Below are 20,832 nucleotides of genomic sequence, written 5' to 3'. Positions count from 1 at the left end.
ATTTATATACACCTATCCTCCATTCAATGAGGGAGGAGCTTCAGAATTTAAAAATAAATAAATGGAGTGGCTACTTTAAAATATAGCAGCAGGCCTTGGAGTTACATATTTGACTAAGTTTTAAATAGGAATCTCAAAGCCGTCCAGTTGGAGGTATGAGTTGGTTATTGGCGGGGATTTTACTTAATGCCTTCAAATCAAATAGTCAGCTTGCATTTGTTTTTATGTGAGAGAATACAGCAGAGAATCAGAGATCTACTAAATAAATCCAGAGAGATGCCAATAAATACCTCTAAAACAGTTCTCCGATTTAGATCTTGAGACAAAAAGAAAACCTTTCTTCCTGTTTAGATGGCGTTGCAGAGAAAAAATGTGAAGGCATGGCGGATAATGTTGCTACTCAGTTTCCTTCAAATTATAACAGAGCATATTGTGCAGTCGGCGGATAGCTGTAACGCAAACCCTGCCCTTGAACTCCCATTCAAAACTTCTGAGTGCACAAAAGTCAATAATTATATTCTACGGGTAATTTGCTCTTTTTCTGCTTCTGCTTCTTCTTTTTTCATTCTTTTTTCAGTGTGGTTGCTAGATTCAAAGTCTCGCCGGCCGGCTTACATCAGGCATTGGATTAAGCAGAATTTGAGTGGTTCCGAATATTTGTTGTAGTAAGAAAATTATAGTCTTTTGGACTGCTATTGAAATGTAAATCGTAATACAGTTCGCCATCGCAAATCTTAGTAGTCGGAATTCCATTGACGATTTGGACAGAATTTTTAAAAACGAGTAAAATATTAGCTAAATTCATTACAACCTTTCTCACATTCAAAGGATTTGGTGTAGTGGTCGTACAATATATATTTTAGTCGGATCTTGCAAGAATAGAAAACGCTTGAATAAATTATTGTTTAGAGATTGTTTCCTTGAGTAGTGAATTAATTTGTTCAAGTAGTTCGATTAAGATTCGTCTGTCATATGTATAAAATTTCTTAGGAAAACTATTGATTCATCGCAAAATACAGGGTAAATGAGAGATAGGAGTCTTCCAGAACTTGCACATCTAGAGCTCAGGATCCAATCGTTAATATGTTGTTGGTAATAAAGAGCACATGTCAGCCTCGCAGAGTGTTCAACTGAAAATACCTGTGTAAAAAAGTCATCTCCTTAAGGTTTATTGATTATTCTGATCTGATACTCACAGAGTTTATTACAATTTATGGCCTGGCATGTTCTGGTTTAGGATTTTCCCCCTTTTAAGCTTCCATATATGTTAATTCTGTAACTAGTAAAAAGGATTCAAGACACGTCAGAGCGCTCAACTAAAATTATTTCTCTAATTATTTAGGATTTCGCCCCTTTGAGCTTCCATGTTTGTTAATTCTGTAACTAGAGAAAAAGATTCAAGACATGTCAGAGTGCTCAACTAAAAATGCTTCTCTAATTGTTTAGGATTTTCCTCCTTTGGGATTTCACATTTGGTAAAGCTGTAACTAGTTAACAAGACACGTGTCAGTCTTGTAGAGTGCTCAGCTAAAACTATTTTGCAAAATGAGTCATCTCCTTAAGGTTTCTTCTGATGTAACGCTTCCGAGTGTTCATCAAATTTATGTCCTGGCCAGTTCTCTCTTGGGACTTTTCCCTCGTTGAGTTTTCATAATTTTTAATGCTGTAACTAAAGCACTCTTATTTCTCAATTCTTACTCTCTTCACAAGTCCACATATGTAGTCGTTTCTTCTAACAAACTGTTTCTCTAATAATGAACGAGGTAGATCACTCCAAACGTTGGTTTAAAAACAATCAACGCTGTTATCTAAAAGCATTGAGAAAATAAGTAATCCTTTTTTACCTTATACTGTCAAAGATTCTAGCTCACATGTCAAAGATGAAATTAAGTCGACCCAACATATGATCATAGCAAATTATAGAGCAGATAATCGTCACATTTGACTGCATAGAAGTCAACATAGGGTTGTTTTCTGGACTAGTGCACTATAGCACAGAAATGAATTGGGGGCAACCCAGAGACTAGAATAGAAAATGATAATAATGATAAAACAACCCTAGTTGAACTCATAAGGCTGCAATCTATGAATTTAAAATCCATCAGTTACATACATAATTGTGTTCATCATATTCAATGAGCACCCAGCTTGTCAAGCTGAAACACATTCTATGTTTATCCTCAAGCCATGACCCTTTTTTCAGTTTATGTGCTTTAAGCGTTTTTATGTGTGATTTCTGAAAGATCAGGGCCAGAAAGTTAATGCTGCTATCAGAATTGATCATTGCAGCAGTAAAGTAAGGTCACTGGTCAGACTATATTTCTGCTTCTTAGGCATCAATTTCTATGTTGGGAACTTATCCCATGTCTCCATGTGGCTGCTTATGTACAATTTCAGCTTAATTTTAAGCAGTTAGGGTGTTCCCATGTAAATTTATAATCACGGAAAAAGGATAAATTGGAATTTTTCCCTATATTAGTGGAGCATCTGCTGCTTGAAAATTGAAAATAAACTTTGAAAAAAGGGGGGCGTTGGAAATAAGCAGCAAAAATGAGATGTGCCTTCACCATTTTTTTTCTCCTTTTTATTTGTCTCCAATTTTTTTTCCAAATTTAATTTGCAAAAATTATTAGTAAGAATTTCATTTAAGAATATACTATTTAAGACGACTGCTTAAAAATTAGTAGCATATTTTTCTACACATGGGGCCACCAGCTCCACAAATTGCTGCTCAAAAAAATTGAGCAGTGACTACTAGCCAAAATAAGCTTACCATTTTTGTTGTAGATTATTCATTATGGGGGGGCTTCTTATTCTCCCTCTTCCCCTCTTATGAGGGGATATCAATTGTATCTTCATGATGGATGTAGTTCTTTGGGAGTATTGACGAAACCTCTATACACCACCTATATATATATGATATTTTCTCTCTTTTGGAGAGGAGTTTTGTCCCACTAGGTTTTCTCCTTTTCTCCGTTTGTGAGAGATCATTTGTACATGGGTACCTAACATGGCCTAGTAGTCGGGACCCATATTGCATCATCATCTTGCATTCTTGCATCATTTGCATAATAATTTTATCTCCCTAAGTTGCACTTAAGGGGGGGTGTTAGTGGGAATGAGGCTATTTCCTAACTAGTCATTAGTGGGAACCTATTCGCATGTTAGTTTACTTAGGTTCTCGGTGTCATTTCTAGAAGTTAGTTATAATGGGGCCATGTTCACCTCATTTACTTTTAGTTATCTAGGCATTTAATATTTGCACCATGCATAATGTTTGTATCAAAGGTAGTTGTTCATACCCCATCACACCTTGCCTATATAAGCAAGGCCTCTTGGATATTCAACCATATTCAATCAATGCATTCTTATTATGCAAGTTATCTTGCCATTCTCTCTTATAGAAGCTATTTTGGTCTTGCAGGGATTTTGGGGGTGTTGAGGAGTGTAGGGAGTTGAGATAGCCGTTTTTCCCATAAGGAGCACTTGTACTAGGAAACTACTACCAGCCTAGTTAAGGATCTCATATGAGGCTGTTACACCATGTCACGAAGCTCGAGGGGAGATGTTGAACAAGTTCCAACAATCTCCTCCTTAGCATTACCCAAGGAGATTCAAACTTGCAGCGCTGCTCTGATACCAATTGTAGGGAGTTGAACTGGTTGTTTTTCCCCAAAAGGAGCACTTGTTTAGGAAACTGCTACCAGCCTAGTTAAGGATCTCAAAAGAGGCTGTTAAACCATGTCACGAATCTCAAGGGGAGATGTTGGACATGTTCCAATAAAGAGTCACCTATCTACTTCTACAGTGCAAGCATTGCACACCCAAAACCAAATTTGTTTCACTAACACCAACCACATAGAAATCATCTCGCACTCTATGCCTCTCTAGGGTCGTCTCAAGATGTTGAATCCTTTTATTGAATGGAATAGTAAACCCATCAGCCATAGTAACTTTGAACCCCTAAAAATCATTGTCCTCAATCCCATCTTATTCACCAAACTCTTGTGAATGAAGTAGTAGGTAGCCCTAATATCAATCAATACTATCATTTTGGGTTTTTGTAGGAATCCTCTGACTCAAAAAGGTGATACATAGGAGCTCCTAAAAGTGTAGCAAATGTGCACCTTGATGATTCTTCTTCCTTGTTCTCATGTTTGGTGTTATCATCTTAAGTTCGAGTTTCTCTATCTTTGGTTCCTTGTCAGAAACCATGTCTATGAAGTGTACTTGTTCCTTACACAAGCATTTGTGTCATGGCTCCCATGGATCCCTACAAATAAAGCATAGTTTTTTCCTTAGGACTTTGTTCTTGGATTCCTCAAACTTGTTGGGATTTGGAGGTAGTGACTTAGGTTGAGAGAAACTCTTATGAAGAGGCCTCTTAAGTTGTATCGGTGGTACATTCTCAAAGTAGAACTTATTTTTGGTCATTGAATACTTCAAATGCAAAGCTCTCTTCATGGCCTCTTGCAAAGAACTAGGATCAAATGCCCTTGCCAAACTCTTGAGTGGTTCAATTAGACCCCCTACAAATAGCACTATGAGCCTCCTCTTTGTCAATCTAGAACCACCATTGATAGCCTCTCAAACTCTACCATATAATGCTCAGCTACACTAACTCTCTGAAATGAATCTCTAGATTCTTCCTATTAAAAATCTCCATCAATCTCAAGTTGAACTCTTCTAGAGTAGTAATTGTAGCATGTCCTTGAGTCACCATACCATGGCACCACCACTCATGAGCCACACCCTCTAGGCAAAGAGTTGCGAACTTGATTGCTTCCTCCTCATACACACGGTTTAAAGAGATGTATCCAAATTTTGTGACCATGCTCCAGTTGTATAACCACTTGATTGTGATGTCCCCACTTTGAAATAGAATTTAATAATAAATAATAAATAATAAAAAATAAAATTAAAATATTAAAAAAGTTAAATTAAAATATAAAGAATATAATTAAATACAATTAAGATTTAATTAAGTTAATGAATAGTCAAAAGACATAAAATGAAAAGTTGCGACTCCCTCAAATATGAGATATAAAAGGGAGAAGAGAACTTTCATTTGAGGAGGGATAATTTGGGAATCAGAAGTGTAGATCTGATGTAAATAAGAAGTACAGATTTGATAGTGAAAGGTTGTGTCCCTTTCAAAGGGCAGAAATAATGAAGAGTTGCACTCTTTCAAACGGTGCTAATGGTGAAAGGGTGTGTCTCTTGCCAAAGGGCATACATGATGAAGAGGTGTGACTCTCCCTCACATTGGAGGATATAAAGTGGAGAAGCTTTCATTTGAGAAGGAGGGATCCATGGAATAGGAAAAAATATATGAAGCATTAGAAGCAGATTTAGAAGCAGACCTAAGTCAGAATTATAAGAGAATCTGGAAGAATGATATGAACATTTATCAAAGAGATCAGAACACAAATACAAATCTGCGAATAGTAATAAAGCATGCATAGAAGGAAAAGAAGAGGAAATATTAAATCAATAACCAGAGAATCAGACTTGATGGAATAGAAAGGATTTTTCACACACACACACATATATATCTGAGTATAGGCAGCAGATCAGATTGATATAAACAAGAGCCCTGTGCATTTAAAGAGGGAAACAACATCAAACTAAATCTGTCCAAATTAGCACAATAGACTGAAAATAGACAACCTGCAATAATGCTTTCACGTCGGGTTCACCATTGTTTTCATGCTTAAAATTTGTTAGGTTAAACATAGCTAATTAGACTAAAAGGACGAATCACAAAATCCTTAACTAATTTAGCAACCTTAAACACAAATCAATGAAATAAATGCATAAATAAGAGATTTAAACAATTAAACTAATTGAAAACTCCCTTAGTTGCATCATGGCTTCCATTGCTCTTCTCTGAATTGTGGTTGTAGGATGGCTCTCATGAATTGCACTAAAATTCCTGCATAGACTAGACAATTTCTTTGAAGACTATGATTCTAGATTGATTTGAGAAATGAGGTTGAATTTATAGATTTTCAAGACAGATTGGGGGGAGAATTTGAACTAAAGTGTTGATTAATAGATAACTGATTTTGATTGATCAGTGAACTCATCTTGATTGATTTGTTAATTCATTAGATTGAATAGCTAACTAAATTGATAGAGTAGTCAACTAAATAGATTGGATAGTAGACTAAATAGATTGGAGAGATGACTGAATTGACTAATTAGTCAGAAAAGGTGATTTGGAGTGAAAAGGGGAGATTGGAGAGTTAACTGATTTGATCAATTAGTTAAAATTTTCAACATGTGTAGTAGGAGATTGAATTGAAATTCAATTTCATTTTGATTTGAATTTGAATTTTGATTTTTGAATACTGAAATGCACAAGTATATTGGGCAAAATTTAGTGTCCTCCCAAAAGGGGACATTACAAATGGTATCAGAGCTTTGATCTTGCCATCCTGCAAGTTAAACACAAATCAATGAATCATTCTAGTCAATAAGAAGGAATCTAACAATACATGTATTTGTGTGTATGCTCCGTGTTTGCATATATCCATGTGTATACTCCATGTTTTTATGTCTATGCTCCGTGTTTGGTTCATGCTTGATATGTTTCCAGCATGTTTATTCCATGCATGTTTCATATTGGGAAACATTTTGAATGCTCCATGATCATTGCTTGAGGACAAGCAATCTTGAGTGGGGTGGACTATGATGTCCCCTCTTTGAAATAGAATTTAATAATAAATAATAAAATTAAAATATTAAAAAAGTTAAATTAAAATATAAAGAATATAATTAAATATAATTAAGATTTAATTAAGTTAATGAATAGTCAAAAGACATAAAATGAAAAGTTGTTACTCCCTCAAATATGAGATATAAAAGGGAGAAGAGAACTTTCATTTGAGGGGGGATAATTTGGGAATCAGAAGTGCAGATCTGATTTAAATAAGAAGTACAGATTTGATAGTGAAAGGTTGTGACCCTTTCAAAGGGCAGAAATAATGAAGAGTTGCACTCTTTCAAATGGTGCTAATGGTGAAAGGGTGTGTCTCTTGCCAAAGGGCATACATGATGAAGAGGTGTGACCTCTCCCTCACATTGAGAGATATAAAGGGAAGGAATCAAAGCATCTAGTAACATCACCATGGATCAGATCAAATCAGAACTGTTATTAAGTTACAGATAGTAACATCCTTGTTCTTGGTGGTATGCATGGGGATGAGCTTAATATGTATGCTTAATATATGAAGCCTGATAATGTTCTTATGCGGAATTTAATAGTAATATTAATATAGACTGCAATATGTATGACAGTCATAACTAAATACGCATTCATAGTACATAAAAGATTTATATAGATTTATATATGATAATGATGTTAGCAAGATTTATAATATCTTGATATACAAACATATATACTTGAAATAATATTAATAAGATTATGTATATATATATATATATATATATAAGTATATAAGAACGAATTCTACATATTATGGATAAGATTATAAATAAATTACTTTGATTATTTATATATGTGTATATGTCTTATCTCGTAATCAATCAAAGGAATGAATGGAGGAAGTAAGTTAGGGAATTGCAGTTTACCGGTTCTCCCAAGCTAAGTAGGCCACCCCAAGCGATGGAATTGTCATAGTGGGACGTTCCTGCCTCTTGAGGGCCAAGAGGTGAGTTGTCATAGTGGGACGTTGTGTGCTCTTGGGCTTAGTTGGGATGAGCAATTTACAGGCACCCTCACGAGCCTTTCCTACCAAACTAGACTATGATTGGTTATGGGTAGAAAGACATGTTATCATTCTATGTAATATATTTGCTATTATATTAATCCATGTATTTATTTGCCTATTCCTAAGTTTATTGAATGACTAGATGAAGTTACTCTTATATATTTAAAAAAATGATAAACTATATTGTGGAATTACTAATTTAGGAAAAAATTCAGGTAATCACTAGTTGGGGACATTACATTGATCCATCATAAATAGGTATAGTGATCTTTCCCAACCATTGTTGTATATCACTTTGGGGCCGATCTTGATGATATCTCCTTCCAATCCTATGTTCGTCCTTTGTTTTCATCTCATAATACTGTTGACGTGTATTTTGTACACTATCAAACACAGAATAAAATACCTAAAGGTACCTTATCCTCTCTTGAGTAAAGCCTCCGAATGTTGAAGATGTCGCGAAAAGGATCAATCGGGATGACTTCAAGGTTCTTGTATGTAGGGTCTCTACGTGTGGATAAGCACCAGTGGTCGTTGTGAATGTTGTTTCATCAAGGGGCCTTACGTTTCCGTACAGGAACAAAATTTCCTAAAACTAACAAGTTCTCAAAAAGATCAAAAGGTAGGGTTTGCAAGAGATAGATTCTAATCTAATCCTAAGAATGACTTAATGTAAGCTAGCTTTGGTAAGATTCTACCAATTTCAGTATTGCCAAGACATAACAACTCAACTGAAATTGATGCGATCTTCTAAGGTGACTAATGATTTTTCAATCCATCAAGAATCATAGACACTGCCACGAAGGTACATATCAATAGTTCAAGGATGATTGAAGGTTTAAGTAATCCAAATATCTCCAGTTGACCACACAAGGCGTTCTTACAATCAGTAAGAAGCTAGTGGTTTGGAACGTGAATCTCACCAAAGGTCAAGCTCAACACTTAGTCCTTCAAATTTAAATACTACTTCGACCAAGAATGATTCAAGAAAGTAAGCAACCATGAAAGTAGCCACAAGATTTGCAATAAAACACCATAACTTCAATATTTTATTGATCTCAAAGCCAAAATAGACAACAATTGCTTGAAATTCTCTCTTCAAAACTCAATCTTGCTACAAAATAACTTTCTTCTCTCCAGAAGCTCTAATTCTAATTCTAATATCTCTACCTATACTCTAATGACAAAATGAAAATGAATGAGGGTATATATAGCATCCTCAATTACAATGAACGGCCCAGATCAAAAGAAGATCAACGGCTGAGATTCTGACACCTAAACCCTAATTAGGGTTTATTACAAAAAGTTCCCCTTTTATTGAACAATATTAAATGCTTACCCAAATATTTAATTGGCACAAAAATCTAGGACACAGACCAATGATAATTAAGGTGCCACATCATCTATAACAACCTCTCTTCTAGAACCTTGTTCCCTTTCCAATGCTCCTTCTTAGCATATGCAGTGAATCTAGACACAATTCCCTTGATCTCAGCAATAGGAATCTCTGGAAGATTCCTCATTCGTTCCTCCAAGTGGATGACCTGATCGAAAGCCTTGAGAAGAGCTACGTCCCATCCAGGCTCGAGTTCTTTGATTTTCTCAATCAGGAGCATAGTAGCGAACATTTGATCTCTTTGCTCATCCATGATAATATTCTCATCTTTGCAAACAATGACCTTGACCTTCTCCTCCAACTCTTGAAGATTCACATCTGTCTCATCTTCAATCCTTCTGCCAAGAATAGAACATAACACCTCAAACACCTTGTCCTGAATTGGATGGATGACCTCCTCAACTTGATTGCATTTGGTACTAATGTCTTTGAAAAGAACTTCCTTCATCTGAAGTAGAGTTGACCACTGGAGTAAATTATGAGCTCCTCCATCCATTATCTTTTCTTGTGCTAGGATCTTCCTTGGTGTTTGCCTGATTACTTGCAAAACAGGAATGACAACATCTCTAGTGTGTGCAAAGGCGGCTACTGTTATCATTAGGTTGTGAATGATCTCAAGGACCTAGATAGCTCGATGGGTGGTCTGCATCATTCTTGTTGCGAACTCAATGGCAACGGTATGGGATTTGTCAATCCAAGAGCTCATAAGCTGGACCAAGCTCTTAACTCTTTCTGCCTCACCAACCGATTCAAGGGGAAGTGCTTGCACAGGAGATACTGCTGGATCCTGACGTCCCAAAGGCTGATTGAGATGGCTAAAGTAGCCTCTCCAAGCATCGACCTCTCGCTCAAGCTTTCTGTTCTTTTCCATTTCTTCTTTAAGCTTGTCTTTAAGTGCCTCAAATGAATCAGTTGCCTCATCCAGTGTCTGCTCGGCTGTGAGTGGACCAAGCTCAAATGTTTCTACATCATACTCTTCTGCAAGGATTTCACCTTCATATTTGTCCACTGCTGGTGTAGCTATCTACAACTTCCTGGACCCTGTCTCATCTCTGATCATCTTGGACATTTTGGTGGCCTTCTTCCTTTTTGTTACTCCCTGAGAATCTCCAACAAGGCTTTCTAAATCAATTACATTATCTTCATCTTCGATCACAATCACCCTTGTTAGCCTCTCCTTTAACCAATCTGGAATGGCGGACCTTGTCTCTCTAACTTGTATTTCTTTAGGCACTGATCCCTCTTCTCGAAGAGGAGATGTCACTTCATCATCATTCTTGTCTTCATGTAGCTCATTGACTTGGGGAGATTGACTTGATGAACGTTGAGGTGCTTGCCTTTCTTCATGTTTATCATTCTGGACCATTGATTCCATAGATTCCTCAACTTCAAGTACCCTCTTCTCTTGTCCTTGACTTGTCCTTTTTTCATGTCGAGAAGATGTGCCAGATGAGTGATCTCGATGGGCCTCTTGCTTCTTCTTGGAGGGTTCCCTTTTCTCAGGTCTTTCTTTCCTCTTCGCGCTTCTAGGATGAGGATTGCCTTCACTTACGCATCTAGGGTGAGGATTGTCTTCATTTGTGCTCCTAGGATGAGGATTGCCTTCGCTTGTGCTTGCTCCTCCTTCCCCTGGTCTTTCCTCCAAAGTAAAAGTCATAGGTATGTTCTGTTCTCTCAACTTTTGATGTTGCACATCAACCCATCTGCGAGTACAAGACAAAATTGGAGCCATCAAAGCTTTTAGGTCAAAAACCTCAGGTTCATTCCAATCTATCTTTACTGCTTTGTCTTCTCGGTCATAAGATGATTGGAGATGTCTGCCATTGTCCTGAGCTTGATCAGCCACTCTATAAACTTTGCATTTCCTGATGAAATCCAAAGGTAACTTGGAATGCATCTTTCTTTTCACTTCTAAATCATCTGAGAGATTCATCAAAAAGTCCTCTATCTGAAATTCGTGCTTGTACTTTCTACCAACTGTTTCTTCTATATATCCATAAGGATCAAAATTCTCCCTCAAGGCAAAGAATGAAAATGAATATAAGGCCAACTCTTTCTCTGCATCATCCATGGCTAGAGCATTAGGACATACCTCAACTGAATTCCCTAGTATGATAGGCACAGGAATTCCATTTCCATGCCTGTGTCTGAATGCCTTTGCATAAGCTGCCAACTACCTAGTCACCTCAAGTAACACTATCCTGTCTGTCGAATATCTTGGCAACATATATGGAGGTGAAGGACACCCATGAACTCTAATATATGTAAACTTCTGGAATTGGATAAACCAAGCACCATACCTCTTCACAAGCTCTTGTGCATCTTGAGATATCCGATTGTGAATCCCGCCTTGCAATGTCTTGGTGATGTTCATCGTGAAGGTATCATTAACTAGTAGTTACTTCCAGGTGGGTGATGCAAATGAACATAAGATTCACAAACTCTGACTTCCCCGGGCCCTCTTCCAATCACTCCTCTATGAGGTAGTCCTGCATATTCAAAACTCCTCATCAAAGCATATATGATGTACGAGCTCATGTGGAATGATTTGGTAGCCTTCAGTCTTCTTAACTGCACATCCAAGCAATGGCTAATAATTCTAGCCCAATGAATTGTCCCTTTTCCTTGAACTATCACTTGGATGAAGTAGAACATCCACTTCTCAAAATAGAAGGCTTGAGGAGCCCCTGTAACTCGATTGAGTAAAGTTATCAAATCTCTGTACTCCTCCTGGAAGTCGATCCTATGTGGTGTGTTGGGAATCTTGCTTAGGCGAGGACGACTTTTGAGTAACCAATTCTTATTGATGATGCTCAAGCAAGTGTCTGGATCATCTTCGTACATGGATCTAGCTCCTTCCAAGCTTTTGTAAATCATATCCTTATGTTCTGGTAGATGGAGAGCTTCACTGATAGTCTCTTCTGAAAGGTAAGCCAAAGTGTTTCCTTCCTTGGACACGATCGATCTTGATTGTGGGCTATAGTGGCGGGCACACTCGATCATCAACTCATGGCACTGGACTGCTGGAGGGAAACCGGCCGCCTTGATAATGCCACTTTCAATTATTCTCCTTCCGACAGGTGATGGCTTTCCAATATAAGGGACCTCTCGAAACTTCTTCACACTGAAGTTCCCCAAGTTGGTATCTCCAATGTTGCTCCATTTTGACACGATCTTGGTCTCCAATTCTTCATTCCTTTGATCTTCCTTCATGAGAGCTGGGCGACTAGTGGATGCTCCTGCCTTTGGGGTCGCCATCTTGACACCTACACAACATTTCATAATGAGCAATATATTTTGCAATTTAAACATATAGAGTAGAAAGGAGATTCAAAGATTTCAACTAGGAAACTTCATGATAAATCTTTGAATTATCATTTCCTAAATATAATTACGCAATTTGAAATTCAAAATTTCAAAATTTCAAAATTGAGACTAGGATAAATCTCGCCATACCTCCACTTGAGAATTAACTCTAAAAAATGATGCAAAATAAGGAAATTCGCTAGGAAAAAGGTAGATCGAAGTCTTTAAAATGCGCTTCCTTTATCAACTTCACCACCTTTAGTCTTCAACGCCTTGAGGAAAATTCGCTCCACCTCTAGCCTCTAACAAAGTTCGCTCCTCTTAAATCAAATTTCGCACTCCTCCTTGCTTCTCCAAATCGTACTTGAATAAATGATGAATGATGGATTGACATCGCTCAAAATACCTTTCTTATATAGGCGCTCACCATTGCAATTTCCCATAGGCCGACTTGGAAAATAGGCCAAAAATAAACAAAAATTTAATAAAAGAGGAGGCCGACTTTATAAAAATTATTAAAATGATACCCCAAGCGCTCTATTTTTAAATTTAATTTGATAGTAATTAATTTTAAATGCCTTTATAATTGAAAATTTCGATTTTTTAAGGCTTCAAAAATTAATTATTAAATGATATGTGCTTTTATTAAATGTCAATTTGATTTTAAAATATCTTGGAGTTTTAGCGAAATTGGCATTTAATGTGTCTTAGAGGACATTGGCGCCTAGGCATGGTAAAAATATCACTTTGTTAAGAACCTCGCTTTGGTCCCTGGGAGAGGGACAGGAGCGCCTATTCATTTTTGGCCTTGTATTTCTTGCTTTTCACGTTCAAAGTCTCTTCCTGGACATCCAAAATAGCATTTTTATTGGGAACCTTGAGTTTAATTCATTCCTTCTTTGGAAGGAGTGTGCCTTAAAGCACTTTCGCCCTAGTCCCTTGGTGAGGGACAGGAGCAATCTTACCTTTTGTCCTTGGTCCTTGTCTTCCAAATCGCCAATTCATGTTTGGGGGTAAATAATGATCTTCATTCGTCCCTTCAATGCATGTTTCACTCGCTTTCTCAAGACAAAAATTGACCCCCTCAAGATTTTCGCCCTGGTCCTCCAGTGAAGGACAGGAGCGATTTTTGCATTTGAGCTTAAGATAGTTGATTCTTGGGGTCGATTCCTTGTTCATCGTCCTTCGAAAGACATTTTCCCGTCTTGTATCGCCTTGTCTTGGCGTGGCTTTGGAGGAAAATGGTTGATTTTATAGAAATCGCCCTGGTCCTCCAGTGAAGGACAGGAGCGATTTTTAGTCCATAGCACAAATTCTTAACCATATCAATATCTAATTACCTCCAAGGCGTAAAACATCATTCCTTATTCCATCTTGAGTCTTGGAAACGAAAGTAGCATTCCAAAATGTTAGGCTATTAGGCAAATTTGAAGATTTCGCTCTGGTCCCTTGGTGAGGGACAGGAGCGCCCTAGCCATTTTTTATCAAGTTTTGTGGTCCTTGCAACTTCATTCTTCCTTGAAGCATTTTAAATATCATCGCCATCTTGTGCCTTGGCTTGGATTCGGCCAAATTTGGAGGGGAAGACTTGATAATGTGTTTTTCGCCCTGGTCCCTAGGTGAGGGACAGGAGCGCCTTGGCCATTATGAGCTCACTTGTGTTTTGCAAACTTTCAAAATTATCTTTAATGGATCGATTACGCCTTCATTCATCTCAAACATGAAACTTGCCTTTCCTTTGCCAAAAGTTTGTCTTGTGAGAAAATCGCTCTGGTCCCTTGGAGAGGGACAGGAGCTTCCTTAGAAAATCGCTCTGGTCCCTTGGTGAGGGACAGGAGCGCCTATTGCAACTTGGATTCTCTTCATTGTGACCTATTCAAGTTATATTCAGCGGGCAAAACATACTTCTCTTGACCTCCTCAAATCGCGAAATTACTTAAATCTTGTGAAGATAATGCAAATTCGGAATTCAAGCTCCGGTCCTTCAGTGAGGGACAGGAGCGATTTTTGTCCTCAAGGCTAAATCATTACAATTTTCATCTCAAATTTCCTTTGCTGGGGAAGATACCATCTTTTTGCAAGCTATGAACAAGAGCCCAAATCCTGAAAAGGTCGAAAAAAGGTGCATGCAAAGAAAATCGCTCTGGTCCCTTGGTGAGGGACAGGAGCGAATTCATCTTGCTAGGTAAAACGTTCAACCTTTCATCGCTTTGGACTAAGTCTGGGTGTTCTATCATGTTGATTTCATCCATCATTGTATCCTTGGTGCTTCAATTTGATCAATTAAGGCCAAGAATGACCTAAGCAAACCATTTCGCCTTGGTCCTTCAGTGGAGGACAGGAGCGAATTCACCTTAAACCTTCAAAATTCATCATTTTTGAGTCTTCAAAATCTTCAAAATCTTTAAGTTATGTCCAATCACCTCCGCTGGAGACCCTGCACAAAACAGTTAAAACAAGTCAGTAACCAAGATGCACCAAATATCATTTTCGCCTTGGTCCCTGGGAGAGGGACAGGAGTGATTTTGCCTTTATAAGCCAAAATATCCAAAATTTAGGTCTTCAGTCACTTCACAAGGCAGGGTTAGGTCATCTTCAAGGCCGGGAACTAGTTATCTTGCTTCCAAAATTTGGTCAAAATTTACCCAGACAAAATGTACAATTCCATCATTAAAATGCTAACACTTAGACCTAACTTGAATTTGCCCTCAAAATCCTGACTGGACCTAACCTGAGACATACTTGACTTCCTGGCAGGCTCATCCTATTTCAAAAATGGCAATCTTCGGGAGGATGTTTAATAATCTTTCAAAATTTGCCCGGACTCGGCTTGAAAATATCAAAAAGAAACCCCTAGGGCTTAACCCTAGTCCAGACGACTCACTCACCTACTCAAAACCCTAAGAGCAGAGAGAAGAACAGGCAAAACAGAAGTAAAAAGAGGGGGTCCCCATTTGTATGGGGCGATGTGTGAAATGGTCACAACAAATACCCCATGAAGGACATGCCACAGTGGATTTTTGGGTTTAGAGCACTATACTTTGCATGATACCTTGTCATCTCATCCTCTAGTCTTGGTGGTAATTGCCGCTCTGCTTCAAATGGATCCTCTTCTCCCCTTTGCAAAAATTTGGTTTGAAATGTCTAGTGGATTGATTGAGACTTCATCATTAGTTGAATGACTTCCTTTTGCAACATTTGGATTAGATCTTCCAGCACTCCATTGTTGATTCATTCCTCTCAAGGTCTGTATTATTTCTGCCATAGACTCTCTCATGTTAGGCTGAAGTTACCTAGTCAGCTCCATATTTTCATTCATAATGACCTCCTAGATGTTGTGGCTTCTTTTTTCCTTTGCATGTACTGGTATCTGATTTCCCGGTCGCTCGATTACATAAATTTGCATCACACAATCCCATTGGTTGGCAGAAAAAGGTGGCTTTAATGCCACTGTAATATCCCCTAATGGGGTCTAGATAAACCCTCAATTTTGATTGACTCAACGAGCAAATTGAAACATAAAAGTAGGCAAGAATAATTGAAACAATTCTGAATTTATTTGGACTGTAACAACCTTTAATCCATACACTTAGAAATTGAATTCATCAATAATATCAAGGTAATGTCCAACAAATAAAGAAATGTCAATGCTAACACCTGTTTGACAGTGTATAGGTTCAGTTACCCTCAACCAGATGTTATTGTGCTGATGATGTAAACCTTATTGCTGATTAGCTGTCACCTTTTACATTGTTAGGATGCCATCAGATCTAGGCAGTGGAGCTATCATGTTGTCTTGTTGGAGGTTATGCTTCCTTGCACCTTATATAATCTAATATCGAGTTGCCAGCCCCATATGTTCCAGATCCAGGCAAATTTTGTCCCCCTTATGGATCACCCAGGTGTCTAGGATGAAGATCTTAAGGACTGCACAAGTTTAGATCAGATATGGCAAGTGGATTCACTTGAGTGCTGGCAACCACTTGTATGCCTGGTGCTTGAAAATAAACTTAAGATCTGATCACTGTTGTCTTCCTAGTGCAAGGAAATACGGGTTGAAGATCTAGTCGCTAGGGTTGTCTTCCTAGCTGGAGATAACTGGCATTGGTAATCAATTGTCTTCCACTTGTGATGCCTAGCCCCTATAATATGGGGAAAAAAATCCAATTTCAGCCTTGTAAATTTCTTTTGGAAGTCAGATTTTTATTATAAGGAATTGAAGAAGGTTTTTGGCTCACCTTAGGGTTAGCACCTTGGGGTTTTTGTATCAAAAATGCAGGTTCAGGAATAAATCCACCTAAGTTTCCTTAAAGCCTCCAAATTGAAAGCAAAACCTTTATATATACGAGTTGGTATGGGAACTTGGTGGCCAACCTGCAATTTGGATTTTAAACTTATTTTTTATTTTATTTATTTTTTAATTAATTATATTAGGTGAGCATTAAAAACACTTTTTTATTTAAATTATAATAATAGTATCAAATACAAGAAAGGACATGACATTCAACACTCAATTTTATTCTTAGGTGTTTCACAAAATGACTTATCCATGAACAAAATTTCTTGGATACATTGATTTCGTTAACAATCTTTACTATCAAAAAACGAGGCATTGGATATGCTTGGAGCATTTACCTGTACGGTGTTGGAAATCAAAAATTTCTATACAAAATTTCTTTGGTAAAAAAATCCTACTTTCACAAAGTTGTTGGATGTGAAGAAAAATGATCATGTCTTATGTTGCAAAAGCCAAGGTCCAAGAATGCTGCTTGTAACCTTGATTATGGTTGAGGCAGACAAAAATCTGACCGTTGCATTTTTGTATGCTTTTGGCATCTTTCAATTGTTTCTCCAATCTCTTTTAGTCATTCAGCACATGTACTGGATTTCATAATTAATTTCAAAGGTTTTAACTTTTCACGCCCTTCGTAGCCTGAAACTACTTTCAGCTTATTGTTATCAATGTAACTGACACCTATTTTCCTCTGGGTCCTTATTCTTTTCTTTGTTTATGCAAACATTTACTATTTAAAAATATGTTAGGCATCCAAGATATAGGATAGAGCACAAGAAAAGAAATCTAAAATCTTTAAGCAGGTATAACTGAAGCAGGATTCGATTTTAACAAGGATTACTTTAATTGTGACCTGTAAGAAAGAATATCCATACACAATATTGATCAGTAGTTAAGTAGGTCCCATTTTAAGGCATCTAACTATATACTTTACAAACTATTGAGCAAAGCTTGAATGTCTGTGTCGGTTATTGCATCAGAGAGTGGTATTCTCCTTAACTAGATGTTTTAATTAGGTCTACATAACATACCTTGCATTCCATTAGGCAGCAATGCTATATTTATTTCTTTGAATATTAAGCTGTGCACTTCTGACCCCCATAATTGTGCTTGAACTTTGTAAGATATTCTCATCTACACAAAACGTAACTCTCTGCACAAATCTAAATTGTTATTACTGTTAGAAACTCCTAATCATGGCTTATTCATTTTAATGAGGATATCCCATTTCTTGGTATTGGCCAATGCATGTTGACCGCTCTCACATCAGGATCTGTTATTACTTATTTCTAAAGTCTTATTTGATTGTCATTTTAAGTTCTAATTTTATATTTACAAATTGCAATAATGATTGCAATATAGTTTACAGTATCCATCTAATTACGAGGACAGAAGTGCTTTGCATCACTATTTTTTTTTTTCCAATAAAGTTACTTTGTATAACTATATATAAATCAGATTTTCTGCTGCTAAAATGCTGAAATTCGTTGGATTTGTTGCAGTATGAACAAAATGATAATGCTATAAGCATTGTACTATCTGCGCCTTACACAACTGGCTGGGTGGGTATGGCATTTTCAGAGGACGAATTTATGGTGGGTTCTAGTGCCATGGTTGGATGGATCAAACAAGATGGCTCTGGAAGTATTAAGCAATATTATCTAGGGGGTAAAAGTGTAGGTAAAGTTCAGGTAGATGACACTAAGTTGGTGGTTGTAAACAACTCTGCAAGTGTTCAGTCACGAGGATCTACCATTTATCTGGCCTTTCAATTACTATTTGCTGAGCCTGTAAAATCACAAAATCTTCTATATGCATCTGGGAGTGTAACTCCATCCAATGACCAACTCTCCAAACATTCAAGTGCATTTCACACTACACTTGACTTCACTACAGGTGAGATTGAAATCATTAACTGCAAGAAGTGGACAGTTTTTTGTTCATGAAATTGACTTTGAAGAGTTTAATCCTTTATCCATTCTGTGATGTTCCTAACTTCTGTCAAGCTGCCATTTCAAAAGAAACTTCTATAATTTGTTTTCCTCATAGCTGCAAGTCATATGAGGAAACTAATGCAATGATACATTGATAGTAGTCTTAATGACTTAATCTGCAGGGACATCTTCAACTTCTAGCACTACTGAGACTATGAAAAGAAATCATGGGGCGCTGAACATTTTTGCATGGGGAGTTTTACTTCCAATAGGTGCAATCATAGCACGCTACTTTCGACAGTGGGATCCAGCCTGGTTCTATCTGCATGTTGGTATTCAGCTCTTCGGATTCATCTTTGGGGTGGCAGGAGTCATTCTTGGAGTAGCATTGTACAATAGATTGGATTCCAATATTCGTGCCCATAGAGGACTCGGAATATTCATACTTGTTTTGGGCATCCTTCAGGTTTGTTAAGAGATTTGTATATTTTTCTTATTTCTTTATTTATTTTTAAGACAAAGATATTAGTGTTCCTCTCACTCCAATACTCATGGAATTTTGAAGATGGTTGTTTTAGATTGATAGATAGATGGATAGTATTTTTAACCTCATTGAGGCTAAAAATAGCCTATGGGACAACTTGCCACGTCAATCAAGCCTTCTGTCCTTAATTTTTTTCTCTTGTTCATGAAGATAATGAGTTCTCCAACCTTCTCATCTGTCCCCTTGATAATTAAATTGATATAACAGCATTAACCAAAATACTAGCATATTTGGCCCTGATGTCCTTGTAGGGACTCGCAATAAAAAATAAAGTATTTTTCTGATTCCACTGCTCCAGATGAGCAAAATTCACAAACTCTCTCTTCCCATTCCACTTTTGGTCTTTTCCAACTTCCAAATTCATACGAGAACTGATGTGAGCTAATTCTAAGTTGAGCAATCAAAATCTTTGCTCTCCAATGGTATTCGACCCTATGTAGTCTTTTTGCTGATGATCACATGTGGGGTTAAATTCCTCTTGCTTTTTGCTTTTTTGTTTCATCCATAACTTCTTTCTCTTGCTTAGAACCTGGTTGAGAACAACCTTAGGAAATTTGCTTGCTTCTATCTGATCAATTCTTTTGAGATAACTTATGAGACAAACCATAGCAATGGGTTCCATAGGAACGACCTTTAACTTATGAGACAAACTGCAGCAATGGCGTCCATAGGAACAACCTTTGTTTCAGCTAGTAAAATCTCATATGGGGTAGAAAATTTTATTCTAAACTTACTTGTGATCATGTGCTTTTAAATTCTCTCCATTTTCTTCCAATTTGCCTTGGATGAGCTACTAGCCCAAAGCTCATAATCATACAGCACCACCGGAATTACCAATAGCTCAATCAGAGTCTGAATACTTTTCCAATCCCATAACTTTGCCTCTCTACATTTGTTTTGGATGGCATATAAATTTTTCCTACCTTCCAAAGTTCTTTTCTTTCTACAAGCCTCTTGACTAAGCCTATATTTGATGTCAATCTCAAGATACTTGTATTCATTTGCCTCTTTGAGAGTTTTTCCTTCAAAGTAGAACTTATGTTGGATCTTTTTCCTTTTGTCCAAGAATATCATGATCTTGGTCTTTTTCTTTTATACTCCATATGAACAACCCTACAAAAGCACTCAAGATAATGAGGGTGCTTTGTAACCCATGCATGGATTTGGCTATCCAAATAAGTTAGTCTGTGTATAAAAGAAGCCTTATCACATATTCCACTAGGCGAACCCCATCACCACCATGCAAATTCAGCCATTCTTGAAGTTTGTCGATGTATAGGCCAAAAAAGTGGGGGAAAGAGGGCACCCTTGCTTAGCACTAATATCACTCCTAAAACATTCTGAGGTGTTTGCTTGAGTTCAGATTTTGATTTGGACCTCTTTGTAGAGCAGATGAAAAGCTGCTCTAAAATGCATTGGAATACCAAGCTCCTTCAACCTACACCACAGCTCATCTCTGGGGACTGTCTCAAAGGCCTTCCTGAAGTCCACAAAACAGCAGTAGGCTTCTTCCTTTTCATCCCAATTTTTTTCAATGGCGTGTCTCAATAATAGTAATGTGAGGACACAAATGGCTAAAGGGTTCTTTCAATGTTACTGGCTAAAATTTGCCAAAATTCTTT

The 20,832-nt window shown here is 37.3% G+C and overlaps 1 protein-coding gene across 1 annotated transcript in view; it reads left to right on the top strand.

Annotated features, from left to right (window-relative positions):
• Nucleotides 1-20,832, top strand: part of LOC131034354 (cytochrome b561 and DOMON domain-containing protein At3g61750) — a 48,070-nt gene that overhangs the window by 11,564 nt on the left and 15,674 nt on the right. The window contains exons 2-3 of the mRNA XM_057965823.2: nt 18,235-18,628; nt 18,849-19,132. Coding sequence (XP_057821806.2) covers nt 18,235-18,628; nt 18,849-19,132 — 678 coding nt within the window. The remainder of the gene's footprint in view (nt 1-18,234; nt 18,629-18,848; nt 19,133-20,832) is intronic.

This window comes from Cryptomeria japonica, chromosome 3 (genome assembly GCF_030272615.1).
Source record: "Cryptomeria japonica chromosome 3, Sugi_1.0, whole genome shotgun sequence".
Lineage (NCBI taxonomy): Eukaryota > Viridiplantae > Streptophyta > Pinopsida > Cupressales > Cupressaceae > Cryptomeria > Cryptomeria japonica.
This window is presented reverse-complemented; position numbering and strand designations above follow the sequence as displayed.